The sequence below is a fragment of the Oncorhynchus kisutch genome, linkage group LG20 (assembly GCF_002021735.2).
Source record: "Oncorhynchus kisutch isolate 150728-3 linkage group LG20, Okis_V2, whole genome shotgun sequence".
In the NCBI taxonomy this organism is placed as follows: domain Eukaryota; kingdom Metazoa; phylum Chordata; class Actinopteri; order Salmoniformes; family Salmonidae; genus Oncorhynchus; species Oncorhynchus kisutch.
In genome coordinates, this window is record NC_034193.2 from 14,939,511 (window position 1) to 14,954,291 (window position 14,781).

Genomic DNA, 14,781 nt, shown 5'->3' on the forward strand with positions numbered 1-14,781 from the left:
TTTTTCAGTTTCAAAAGGCTCTGACTGAGAAGCCTGGTCAGTGACATAGGTGAGCATCCTTATCAGCCAATCCTGTAATTCTTATTCTCTTGACAGGGCCGGAGTTATCCATCTACCACACAGACAGGAAGTGCTGTGGACATGAGGGTTATTCACGACTGTTTCTGTTATTCAAACTGCAGACTTGATTCCTGTAGTTAAGTGGAGAAGAAGAAAAAAAAGTGACAAAAATCACATATGTAATTCTCACATTCATGTCAAAGTTCAGATTTCAATATATTAGTCATAGCCTTTTGGAAATCCCCCTCAATACAATGTACTGAAGACTGTTACGCTTATCAGTTTATTCACATACAATATTTAACAGCTGTGTGCTATCTATTTGTCTAGGTTCCTTTTATTGCGGGAAGTGTTTCACTCCACTGCTTATTTTGTAGTATACTATATATACACACTGTAGCATCCCTCGCTCATGTGCAGTACTTACTATAGGATTATTATTATCCACAACAAAATAAAAACACTGTAGTAAATACTTCAGTAATATCCACAAAAACACTTTTGTAACTATAATAAACACTAAAGTATTTCAAATGTGCATATACCCTGCCCATTCCCCTCCCCCATATCCCAATGTGTGGCTCCCATAAGTGAGAAACCTACATGTCAGGTATAGACCATATAATGGGTTCCCTACAGATTATAGAAAATAGCAGAAGAGTTCAAGTCTGTTCACAACCCAGTTCTTCCTACCTACAGGTTATGTTTTTTTATTTCTCCAATAGGTTTCCTCAAGGAGAAAGCCTCCACTTCTTTGTCAAAGATAATACAAAAACACTACTGTGATGTCCTCAAAATCAATACAATAAAAACTACAGTATACTACAATCTGAAAAAAACTGACATTAAAAAGTGACAATTACTATATAGTTATTTTACTTAAGTATTTATACTATAGTTAACTGTAAATACTACAGCATAGTATGCAAAAAAAACTAGTGAATACTATAATACTTATACCATAAAATACAGTACTTTTTTATGTGGGCTTCGCTGAAAACACAAGTTTAAATTACTGTAGCTTCATACCAGTCTTAAGCAAACATCTTAGGATCACGTTTATTCCCACACTGGCCAATGTAAATTAATGACACAGGGTCTCGCGTGGGAGAACTATCCCCAAAGATTACACAAGACAGTGGGGTCATAGTGCTTTAAGAGCTCAGCTGAAGTTTGCATTTCCGTCCCGTCAAGATGTTTTGCACCAGTGCTAATTTGAAAACAGCATTTTTACAGGCTACTTTCCGGGAAGCAACCAACTCTTCTCGCCATGCCCTCTGGACACTAGTACATCTGTTGCCAGGAGGCTACACATGTGCAAACTTACAAAAGAGATGTGTTGACATGACAAACTGCTTTGGGGGAAATGAAAGGATTTGGTCCAATCTAAATTGGTAGGATCCTTAAGAGCAAACAATAAAAGACACAATCTTAAGGATGTTTGATCCTGAGGGCAGGTGAGCTGGGAGTGTTTTTTTTTTTTACAGTTAAGCACACTCATGGTGATGAATTACAGACCTGCTCTCAGACCACACCAAAGAAACAAATAAAGCTACTGAGAAGGTCTCGTTTGAATAAAATCAACATGGAAACTTGCAAAGTAACCAATAAAGTTTGCATGGGAGGCTGATCTCATGTCAATTTGCAAATAAATGCAAATGGTTATTCAAACTTAAGACAAAGATGAGCTACCAACTTTCAACTACAAACTAGCTTGGTGCCACACGCAACTAACGTTTGTTAACCTACTAACCCAGCTACAGTGCCTTTGGAAAGTATTCAGACTCGTGACTTTATCCACATTTTGTTACATTACAGCCTTATTCTAAAATGGATTGAAATATTTTTTTAAAGCCCCTCAATCTACACATAATACTCCATAATGACAAAGCAATATTTGCTTTTTTGCAAAGATTTTTTATTTTTATTAAATGAAATGTTCTATTTACATAAGTATTCAGACCCTTTACTCAGTACTTTGTTGAAGCACCTGTGACAGCGATTACGCCGAGTCTTCTTGGGTATGACGCTACAAGCTTGGCACTAGAGGTCGACCGATTGTGATTTTTCAACGCCGATACCGATACCGATTATTAATATGAGGCGAAGGTCGAGAACCATGAGTCCTCCGAAACACGACCCAACTAAGCCGCACTGCTTCTTGACACAATGCCAGCTTAACCCAGAAGCCAGCCACACCAACGTGTCGGAGGAAACGTCGCACACCTGGCGACCGTGTCACCGTGCATGCGCCCAGCCCACCACAGGTGTCACTAGAGCACGAAGAGACAAGGGCATCCCTGCCGGCCAAACCCTCCCCTAACCTGGATGACGCTGGGCCAATTGTGCGCTGCCCCAACATTCAGAGACTTGTCCAGAAGTACTTAGGGTCATTGTCCTGTTGGAAGGTGAACCTTCACCCCAGTCTGAGGTCCTGAGCACTCTGGAGCAGGTTTCCATCGAGGATCACTCTACTTTGCTCCGATCATCATTGCCTCGATCCTGACTAGTCTGCCAGTCCCTGCCACCGAAAAATGTTGCCACAGCATGATGCCACCACCATGCTTCACTGTAAAGATGGTGCCAGGTTTCCTCCAGATGTGACACGCTTGGCATTCAAGCCAGAGTTCAATCTTGGTTCCATCAAACCAGAGAATCTTCTTTCTCATGGTCCGAGAGTATTTAGGTGCCTTTTGGCAAACTCCAAGCGGGCGGTCATGTGCCTTTTACTGAAGAGTGGCTTTCGTCTGGCCACTCTACCATGAAGGCCTGATTGGTGGAGTGCTGTAGAGATGGTTGTCCTTCTCCACAGAGGAACTCTAGAGCTCTGTCAGAGTGACCATCGGGTTCTTGGTCACCTCCATGACCAAGGACCTTCTCCCCCGATTGCTCAGTTTAGCCGGACTCTAGGAAGAGTCTTGGTGGTTCCAAATTTCTTCCATTTAGGAATGATGGAGGCCACTGTGTTCTTGGGGACTTCGGAAATGTTTTAGTACCCTTCCCCAGATCTGTGCCGACACAATCCTGACTCAGAGCTCTACGGACAATTCCTTCGACCTCATGGCTTGGTTTATGCTGACATGCACTGTGTTGTGTCTTTGGCTATGTCGGATTAAGTGATATGACATGCTATTCTATAAGATAATTTCTCCGTAATTAATATTACCTGATTGAGCTAATCATTTAAATGTAATTAACTACAGAGTTGGGACACCACAAAATAATATTTATAGAGCTGTTGTCTTCCGAATAAACTCTTAAAGACCTAGTAATATTTTACATCAATAGCAGTCAATATTAATCGTCACCTTAATTCAGTCTCATCTGAAAGTTGTAAATTATTTTATCTGCACGAACCCTGGCTAACAAGTTGAATCAGCAATACAAAATTGGGTTTAAATATTTATTTACTAAATACTTAACTATTCACACAGAATTGCACATACACATAATTAATCATAACTTGATTACAAATTACGTAATAAAGGAAAATGTCCCTAGCGGGCGGAACAGATATGACAGCTTGTTACACAAAAGAAAGGGTGCTGGGTTCGAGTGAAAGGGCGGGAAGACTGAGGGACACAGGGAGAAGCTGTGCTATCGTAAATACAGTATTTTATGCATTCTAAATTACTGCCCATTTGGAAAAGGAAAATGCAATAAATATTTACTCTGAGCTGCGCTTCAGTAGGTTGGTGGTAGATGGAAGGCCATGTTGCCAAACCGAGTCCTTTGAAGAATGTCTCTGTTGGTCAATTGAATACGTTGTAGTAACGTCGTTGTGTGATAGACGGGATACTCTGTCTGTTCCTTCCTAACCCTCATTTGCAGCTGCTGTTGCTAACTCAACAGCTAGGAGGTATCACGTCTGTAGTGAATAAGAGTTCAAAGTTCATACCATTCGCAACCAAAGCTCACACCGATGTTGGCTTCGTTCCGTAGTTATTATCTGAACCATTCTGACATCGGACCGTCGTCCTCACATCCTCGGAACAGGAGGTTACATTTTCGTCAAGGCTTTATATAGTGGAGCGAGAAGTGTGTGTCTGAAAAGTTTTATAACCCATGACTCTTCACAGGGGCGGGCCACTGATTGAGCAGAGCCCTAACCTTATGAAAACCCAATTCTCACATTTTAGAAGCTAAAATCACATTTCATCCCATCACGAAAATGTTTAATTGAACAGCAATTCCATGTGAATCCGATAACTCTGATGTGTAGACTTTCCACTGTAGAGTTTCATCTTATCATTGATGAGAATGTCTCAGATGACAACTGAACTGACATCATATTCATTACGTACCCCCGCATATGTTCAATCGATCGGATTACCAGTTCATCAAATCAAATTTTATTTGTCACATACACATGGTTAGCAGATGTTAATGCGAGTGTAGCGAAATGCTTGTGCTTCTAGTTCCGACAATGCAGTAATAACGAACAAGTAATCTAACTAACAATTCCAAAAAACTACTGTCTTATACACAGTGTAAGGGCATAAAGAATATGTACATAAGGATATATGAATGAGTGATGGTACAGAGGAGCATAGGCAAGATACAGTAGATGGTATCGAGTACAGTATATACATATGAGATGAGTATGTAAACAAAGTGGCATAGTTAAAGTGGCTAGTGATACATGTATTACATAAGGATGCAGTCGATGATATAGAGTACAGTATCTACGTATGCATATGAGATGAATAATGTAGGGTAAGTAACATTATATAAGGTAGCATTGTTTAAAGTGGCTAGTGATATATTTACATCATTTCCCATCAATTCCCATTATTAAAGTGGCTGGAGTAGAGTCAGTGTCTTTGACAGTGTGTTGGCAGTAGCCACTCAATGTTAGTGGTGGCTGTTTAACAGTCTGATGGCCTTGAGATAGAAGCTGTTTTTCAGTCTCTCGGTCCCAGCTTTGATGCACCTGTACTGACCTCGCCTTCTGGATGACAGCGGGGTGAACAGGCAGTGGCTCGGGTGGTTGATGTCCTTGATGATCTTTATGGCCTTCCTGTAGCATGTAGGTGTCCTGGAGGGCAGGTAGTTTGCCCCCGGTGAAGCGTTGTGCAGACCTCACTACCCTCTGGAGAGCCTTACGGTTGAGGGCGGTGCAGTTGCCATACCAGGCGGTGATACAGCCCACCAGGATGCTCTCGATTGTGCATCTGTAGAAGTTTGTGAGTGCTTTTGGTGACAAGCCGAATTTCTTCAGCCTCCTGAGGTTGAAGAGGCGCTGCTGCGCCTTCCTCACGATGCTGTCTGTGTGAGTGGACCAATTCAGTTTGTCTGTGATGTGTATGCCGAGGAACTTAAAACTTGCTACCCTCTCCACTACTGTTCCATCGATGTGGATGGGGGGGTGTTCCCTCTGCTGTTTCCTGAAGTCCACAATAATCTCCTTAGTTTTGTTGACGTTGAGTGTGAGGTTATTTTCCTGACACCACACTCCGAGGGCCCTCACCTCCTCCCTGTAGGCCGTCTCGTCGTTGTTGGTAATCAAGCCTACCACTGTTGTGTCGTCCGCAAACTTGATGATTGAGTTGGAGGCGTGCGTGGCCACGCAGTCGTGGGTGAACAGGGAGTACAGGAGAGGGCTCAGAACGCACCCTTGTGGGGCCCCAGTGTTGAGGATCAGCGGGGAGGAGATGTTGTTGCCTACCCTCACCACCTGGGGGCGGCCCGTCAGGAAGTCCAGTACCCAGTTGCACAGGGCGGGGTAGAGACCCAGGGTCTCGAGCTTGATGACGAGCTTGGAGGGTACTATGGTGTTGAATGCCGAGCTGTAGTCGATGAACAGCATTCTCACATAGGTATTCCTCTTGTCCAGATGGGTTAGGGTAGTGTGCAGTGTGGTTGAGATTGCATCGTCTGTGGACCTATTTGGGCGGTAAGCAAATTGGAGTGGGTCTAGGGTGTCAGGTAGGGTGGAGGTGATATGGTCCTTGACTAGTCTCTCAAAGCACTTCATGATGACGGATGTGAGTGCTACGGGGCGGTAGTCGTTTAGCTCAGTTACCTTAGCTTTCTTGGGAACAGGAACAATGGTGGCCCTCTTGAAGCATGTGGGAACAGCAGACTGGTATAGGGATTGATTGAATATGTCCGTAAACACACCGGCCAGCTGGTCTGCGCATGCTCTGAGGGCGCGGCTGGGGATGCCGTCTGGGCCTGCAGCCTTGCGAGGGTTAACACGTTTAAATGTCTTACTCACTTCGGCTGCAGTGAAGGAGAGACCGCATGTTTTCGTTGCAGGCCGTGTCAGTGGCACTGTATTGTCCTCAAAGCGGGCAAAAAAGTTATTTAGTCTGCCTGGGAGCAAGACATCCTGGTCCGTGACTGGGCTGGGTTTCTTCCTGTAGTCCGTGATTGACTGTAGACCCTGCCACATGCCTCTTGTGTCTGAGCCGTTGAATTGAGATTCTACTTTGTCTCTGTACTGGCGCTTAGCTTGTTTGATAGCCTTGCGGAGGGAATAGCTGCACTGTTTGTATTCAGTCATGTTACCAGACACCTTGCTATGATTAAAAGCAGTGGTTCGCGCCTTCAGTTTCACACGAATGCTGCCATCAATCCACGGTTTCTGGTTAGGGAATGTTTTAATCGTTGCTATGGGAACGACATCTTCAACGCACGTTCTAATGAACTCGCACACCGAATCAGCGTATTTGTCAATGTTGTTGTCTGAGGCAATACGAAACATCTCCCAGTCCACGTGATGGAAGCAGTCTTGGAGTGTAGAGTCAGCTTGGTCAGACCAGCGTTGGACAGACCTCAGCGTGGGAGCATCTTGTTTTAGTTTCTGTCTGTAGGCAGGGATCAACAAAATGGAGTCGTGGTCAGCTTTACCGAAAGGGGGGCGGGGCAGGGCCTTATATGCATCGCGGAAGTTAGAGTAACAATGATCCAGGGTCTTTCCACCCCTGGTTGCGCAATCGATATGCTGATAAAATTTAGGGAGTCTTGTTTTCAGATTAGCCTTGTTAAAATCCCCAGCTACAATGAATGCAGCCTCCGGATAAATCGTTTCCAGTTTGCAGAGAGTTAAATAAAGTTCGTTCAGAGCCACCGATGTGTCTGCTTGGGGGGGGATATATACGGCTGTGATTATAATCGAAGAGAATTCTCTTGGTAGATAATGCGGTCTACATTTGATTGTGAGGAATTCTAAATCAGGTGAACAGAAGGATTTGAGTTCCTGTATGTTTCTTTCATCACACCATGTCACGTTAGTCATAAGGCATACGCCCCCGCCCCTCTTCTTACCAGAGAGATGTTTGTTTCTGTCGGCGCGATGCGTGGAGAAACCCGCTGGCTGCACCGCTTCGGATAGAGTCACTCCAGTTAGCCATGTTTCCGTGAAGCAGAGAACGTTACAGTCTCTGATGTCCCTCTGGAATGCTACCCTTGCTCGGATTTCATCAACCTTGTTGTCAAGAGACTGGACATTGGCAAGAAGAATGCTAGGGAGTGGTGCACGGTGTGCCCGTCTCCGGAGTCTGACCAGAAGACCGCCTCGTTTCCCTCTTTTTCTGAGTCGTTTTTTGGGGTCGCTGCATGTAATCCACTCCGTTGCACTGGTTGTAAGGCAGAACACAGGATCCGCATCGCGAAAAACATATTCTTGGTCGTACTGATGGTGAGTTGACGCTGATCTTATATTCAGTAGTTCTTCTCGGCTGTATGTAATGAAACCAAAGATGACCTGGGGTACTAGTGTAAGAAATAACACGTAAAAAAAAAAAAAATTCTGCATAGTTTCCTAGGAACGCGAAGCGAGGCGGCCATCTCTGTCGGCGCCACCTTCTGATGTTCCCAGAATCTCTATGTTAACCAAGGGGTTTGCAAATGTAACATCAGTAGGGTAGAGAGACGTAAAAGGGAGGGAAGAGGTATTTATGACTGTCATAAACCTACCCCCAGGCAAATGTCATGACGACTGTGAACTGTGGGACCTTATATAGACAGTTGTGCCTTGTGCAAATCATGTCCAAATCAATTATGTCAAAATCAATTAAATTTACCACAGGTGGACTCCAATCAAGTCGTAGAAACATCTTAAGAATGATCAATGGGAAAAGGATGCACCTGAGCTCAATTTCGAGTCTCATAGCAAAGGATCTGAATAATTAGTGGGGCAAAAAAGTATTTAGTCAGCCACCAATTGTGCAAGTTCTCCCACTTAAAAATATGAGAGAGGCCTGTAATTTTCATCATAGGTACACTTCAACTATGACAGACAAAATTAGAAAGAAATCCAGAAAATCACATTGTAGGATTTTTTATTAATTAATTTGCAAATTATGGTGGAAAATAAGTATTTGGTCACCTACAAACAAGCAAGATTTCTGGCTCTCATAGACCTGTAACTTCTTCTTTAAGAGGCTCCTCTGTCCTCCACTCGTTACCTGTATTAATGGCACCTGTTTGAACTTGTTATCAGTATAAAAGACACCTGTCCACAACCTCAAACAGTCACACTCCAAACTCCACTATGGCCAAGACCAAAGAGCTGTCAAAGGACAACAGAAACAAAATTGTAGACCTGCACCAGGCTGGGAAGACTGAATCTGCAATAGGTAAGCAGCTTGGTTTGAAGAAATCAACTGTGGGAGCAATTATTAGGAAATGGAAGACATACAAGACCACTGATAATCTCCCTCGATCTGGGGCTCCACGCAAGATCTCAAGATCAAAATGATCACAAGAACGGTGAGCAAAAATGCCAGAACCACATGGGGGGACCTAGTGAATGACCTGCAGAGAGCTGGGACCAAAGTAACAAAGCCTACCATCAGTAACACACTACGCCGCCAGGGACTCAAATCCTGCAGTGCCAGACGTGTCCCCCTGCTTAAGCCAGTACATGTCCAGGCCCGTCTGAAGTTTGCTAGAGAGCATTTGGATGATCCAGAAGAAGATTGGGAGAATGTCATATGGTCAGATGAAACCAAAATATAACTTTTTGGTAAAAACTCAACTCGTCGTGTTTGGAGGACAAAGAATGCTGAGTTGCATCCAAAGAACACCATACCTACTGTGAAGCATGGGGTGGAAACATCATGCTTTGGGGCTGTTCTTCTGCAAAGGGACCAGGACGACTGATCCGTGTAAAGGAAAGAATGAATGGGGTTATGTATCGTGAGATTTTGAGTGAAAACCTCCTTCCATCAGCAAGGGCATTGAAGATGAAACGTGGCTGGGTCTTTCAGCATGACAATGATCCCAAACACACCGCCCGGGCAACGAAGGAGTGGCTTCGTAAGAAGCATTTCAAGGTCCTGGAGTGGCCTAGCCAGTCTCCAGATCTCAACCCCATAGAAAATCTTTGGAGGGAGTGGAAAGTCCGTGTTGCCCAGCAACAGCCACAAAACATCACTGCTCTAGAGGAGATCTGCATGGAGGAATGGGCCAAAATACCAGCAGTGTGTGAAAACCTTGTGAAGACTTACAGAAAACGTTTGACCTCTGTCATTGCCAACAAAGGGTATATAACAAAGTATTGAGATAAACTTTTGTTATTGATGAAATACTTATTTTCCACCATAATTTGCAAATAAATTTATAAAAAATCCTACAAGGTGATTTTTCTGGATTTTTTTTCTTCTCATTTTGTCTGTCATAGTTGAAGTGTACCTATGATGAAAATGTACAGGCCTCTCTCATCTTTTTAAGTGGGAGAACTTGCACAATTGGTGGCTGACTAAATACTTTTTTGCCCCACTATGTAAATAAGGTATCTTTATACATGTTTAAGATGTGTCATTATGGGGTAGTGTGTGTAGATTAGATAAAAATAAATATCAATCCATTTTTTGAATAAGGCTGTAATGTAACAAAATGTGGGAAAAGTCAAGGGGTCTGAATACTTTCTGAAGACACTGTACGTGGCACTTAAACATCTTTCTGAAGACACTGTACGTGGCACTTAAACATCTTTCTGAAGACACTGTACGTGGCACTTAAACATCTTTCTGAAGACACTGTACGTGGCACTTAAACATCTTTCTGAAGACACTGTACGTGGCACTAAACATCTTTCTGAAGACGCTGTACGTGGCACTAAACATCTTTCTGAAGACGCTGTACGTGGCACTAAACATCTTTCTGAAGACGCTGTACGTGGCACTAAACATCTTTCTGAAGACGCTGTACGTGGCACTAAACATCTTTCTGAAGACGCTGTACGTGGCACTAAACATCTTTCTGAAGACGCTGTACGTGGCACTAAACATCTTTCTGAAGACGCTGTACGTGGCACTAAACATCTTTCTGAAGACACTGTACGTGGCACTAAACATCTTTCTGAAGACACTGTACGTGGCACTAAACATCTTTCTGAAGACACTGTACGTGGCACTAAACATCTCTTTTCCTAATTTCCCTTCCTCTCTCTGAGTTCACTACTCCAACGTTGCCCCGGTAAGATCCCTTCACTACATAATCCTGTGTGTGCCTTGGCTCACCTCATTTGCTGTGGAAATAAACCCAGGAACACTGGACACTTTGGAATTTCTCACAGAAAACTCCACTCAATTATTGTATAGTCAGAAACTCAAGTGGGGGCTGGGGGGGGGCATAAGAATCAGTGCCCATTCTGTTTGGTTCCTATGGTAACGCCATAGGAATAGTGCAGATGGTGTTTTGACAGGCGCCCTGACTATTACCCTTTTCAATGGCCTCATTATTAGCCAAGACATGAGCGAGCCTTAGACTTAATGCAGCCCATATTTCTGCACCACAAAGGACCCATAAAAACCCTGTGTCTCCAACCACTGCAGCGCCCGGGTTAGTTACCACAGCACAGACTCTCTGGACACAGAGGTTTGCTCTGTTGTGGCGTACACACACTCAGCGGAGCGGAGCGTGTTAAACCTCCAAGGCAGTGGTTCATTCAACAAGGGAGACTGGAAGCCAGGTGCTCTTTCTCCGACCTTATTCGTCTAAACGCTTTGTTACGGGTCCTTTCGGCATCCCAAAAAACTCCTCACACCGAATTTGGCACGTGTTCCATAGGAAATTAACCATAACACTGAACCAGGGGTTTCTCCCCATCTCGCTCTGTGGATATTACTGATTTCTATGGCAATAACTTCAATGCAATGGTAGCTCAGGCTGTTAGTGATATTGGCACCAGAACTAACTGGGCCAGATCCATTTTTCCACTGCTGCGGACTACTGTGGACAAAGAGACAGTGTGACTGAGTGGTTCTGCTTATGACTCTCCCTGCAGAGCGTAAGAGAAACATTTAATCAAACAGATGAAGATGCAGTATTTTTTCTGAGAACCAATGATCACTTGTATTTTAGTTGGGAGTGATTGAATTGCTGAAGCCAAATAATGAGAAAAATACTGCACATTACAAAAATATTTTCAGAATTGCAAGATTGTACCATTTGCACAACTACCGTATTTGAAGGAGTTGATTTGTCGTGTGTGGGAGCTAAGCCAACACTTTGATAAGAGAAGGCTGCTGCAGCTGCATAGAGCAACAGAGGTTTCTTTCAGGAACCCTGTAGCCTGGGTGTGAAAAACAAAGACGCTTACCTCTGAGAGTCTGGCCCCCGTGTATCTGAGCAGGCCCCTGTAACCCCACAGGCTGACGGCCAGAGGCCCCGCGCCATGCCCTCTGACTGACACGATGGGTCTCTCACTGGGGTGCCAGGTCCTTTTGCAAACAGCCTCCCAGGCCTTCTCTGCTATGTGTCCTGAGAGCATAAACCTCACGATGGCCTTGGTGCCCGCGCGCACAGACTTCTCAACTTTGCGGTTGTTTTTGTAGTACCTCCTCACCAGCACGGTGGAACGCTCTTTCCTGTTGCGGATGAACTCGCTGTCCGACAGGCCGCCGTCGCTGTCGCTCTTCTGGGGGCTGGTGGACTGCTTGGAGGAGGAGAGCATGGTATCCAGCGAGGCCCTCCTGAAGAATCTCTCCACGGAGACCTTGGCTCTGGGTCTCCTGTTGAGCCTCTCTAGGCTGGAGTAGCCATCTTTCAGGAAGTGCAAACAGCGGGCATCGATAGTCCTGGCTGGCATTCCTGGCGTTCCTCCCTCCCCTATGGGAGAGCAGGAGAAGTGGCACTGAGATGCCACTGGCAGGCTGCTCCTCCTAAAGCTGCGTCTGCAGGGCACCGAGGATGGACAGGGGCGTTGTGTGCCAGCCGTGCTGGGCTCCAGCTGGCAGGGAGAGCCCTCGGAGTAGCTCACCTTTGGCAGAGCACCAGCCTGGGGAGTCACAGCAGGAGAAGAAAACCCCTCTGTTCTCCTCTCGGACTGGTTTTCCCGAGGCTCTGTCTCGGTCCCAGTGGTCCAACAGACCGAGTCAGTCTCCTGGCAGGCTGAGAGACTTTCCACTGGATCACATGTCGGACACAGCTGGGTGGAAACCAAAGCACGCGTCCCCCTCTCCCCCCGAGATGTGGTGCCGAACTCAGCTACAGCACTAGCATGTTTAGGGTTGGAGTATTCCCAGCATTTGCATCCTGCATCCAGAAATGTCCCCTCCCCACCATCATAAGACCCGCTATCATAAGATAACTTCCAATAGAGAGGGAGCGGTGAGCAGCAGTCTTCGCTGCCCTGGTGGCTAACCTCTGGCTCGTGAGAATGTGGACGTGTGTTGCTTTGACTCAGAGGCATGCCGTAGTCTGAAGTGACATGGTTATTTCTGGACCCGGCTGACAAAGCCACCACTGTCGCACGACCCACAGCATCTCCTATGTCCTCAGATGCCATAGTGACGCTTAGAATGTCCCCAATGTCTCTTTGTCCCTCCCCGGCAAGTAGCTTCAGATCACAACATTAAGAGGTGAGGAAAGCCTTGATCAGGAACATACACAGCCAGTCATGCTGCTCCAGACTGATGTGGAAACAGAAGCTTTTCCAGCTGTACAAACCAGCGCGGAGAAGGGTGACCACCTTGGCAAAACGAGGAATTTCCTGACAGAACTGTCCGGAGTTAAGCGCTTACATACCCCATCTCCGGAGTTTAGTGAGTGTGGTGTGGCTAAGTGTGACAGCAAGGTAGTCACTGACACCTTGGCTCGCTCCTACCCACTCCAACTGCTATGCCTGCTTTCTGGATCTGAGAAAAGAAGGAGAAGACAAGAGGAAAATGCAGATTAGCACCAGAATAGTCTCAGTCACAAAGGGCCATCCAAAATCTGCGCCGAGACTCCAAAAAAACAGCCCAAAAAACAAACAGTAAATTCAAAGCTGAATAAACCATACAACTCTGTGCTCAAGGACTACTTTTTACCAATTTACTGGAAGAATTGCAGATGCAATGTCTGGTCAGAGAATTTAGGTAAAATCTCCCTCAGTTTGTGTCCACGTTTTCCAAAAACGTTTAAATATCTGCTCCGAATTAAGTTTGAAAAACTCTAGAAAGAATGGAGCGTCAGCTATAACATGACACCTATTTTGGTTATTAACCACAGTAAGTGAAGTGGATTTATACCCAGTAACAGAAATGCGGTAGCGAAATGTAATCATGGGTCATTTCGCTATTTCATTTTGGATTTTAGGGCCCCTGTAGAGGTGTGTGTGTGTGTGTGTGTGTGTGTGTGTGTGTGTGTGTGTGTGTATATATATATATATATATATATATATATATATATATATAAATAAGAAGATGTCTCCTGGTCCGACAGACAGTGCTGTAGCTCTGCCACTTTCCACCGCAGGTGCGGAAGTCCGACATGGTGGATGCAGTGGATTGAGACGCAGCCCATAGAAATAAATCTCTCTACCTTTAAAAAAATACATTGATACATTTGAGTTATTTTATGTTAATTAGAATGACACACGGGTGCGTCAATCAACTCTAGGGGTTTTACCGGTGATGTATCCTGAATAGGGACACAAAAAAGGTAGAAATACACAATATCCTCCTTTGCCTATTTGAGAGTTATTCTACACTCCAGCACCAAACAAGACCAAATTTGGTTGGTCCGGAATGGACCAAATCTGAACCAATCACAGCCGTCTATATTTCACAACTTTGGACATCTTAAGCTCAGAAGAGTACAGTAAAGTAGAGCACAGTACACTATAGTGTACTCAACTCTAGTGTGCTTTACTGTGTGTGTATTGAACTCTACTCAACTTGTTTTACATTACTGTACTCTCCAAACTTGTGAAACATAGACGTCTATGATTGGTTCAGATTTGGACCGGTCCAGACTGGACCAAATCTGATCCAATCATAGATGTCTATGTTTGGACCAAATCAACGCCGGTCAGGACAAGAACAAAAATCAACAACAGTGGACGTTGAAATTAAAGGCGCCCCGGACAGTACCAAAAAGAACATGTCTATGGAGTGGACCTTGAAATCAAACGTAAACTATTTTTCAACATCCACGGACGTCCGGTGACTGTCATTGCTCAATGAGTAAGGATGTTGGTTACAGTTAATAGAAAGAGGGGGCTCATGGGTAGGTGTCAGTAAGAGCCAGGAGAAGTGACATTAACTGGAGCAAGAAAGAGAGGGGATGTCCAGACTTAACACTCTTGCTTTGACCACCAGACAACGGACAGAGAAAGAAAACAGCAGAACATATGCCAGTGGAAGGGACGACAGTAGCAGGGTTTGTGGCTACTGTGATTTCCCATTGTAGCCAATTCAATAGCAGAAAATCTTACCTATTTTTCCAAAAATTCTGTTCCCAAGTTGGTAACATAATTCTGAGTTTTAAATCACTTAATTCATA

At 44.7% G+C, this 14,781-nt stretch overlaps 1 protein-coding gene across 4 annotated transcripts in view; it reads right to left on the reverse strand.

Annotated features, from left to right (window-relative positions):
* The window catches only part of plce1 (phospholipase C, epsilon 1), an 80,597-nt gene that overhangs the window by 57,237 nt on the left and 8,579 nt on the right, over nt 1-14,781 (reverse strand). For all 4 annotated transcript variants that reach the window (XM_031799013.1, XM_031799012.1, XM_031799015.1 and 1 more), the window contains exon 3: nt 11,615-13,151. In XM_031799013.1, the coding sequence (XP_031654873.1) occupies nt 11,615-12,802 (1,188 nt within the window). In that variant the 5' untranslated portion in view covers nt 12,803-13,151. The remainder of the gene's footprint in view (nt 1-11,614; nt 13,152-14,781) is intronic.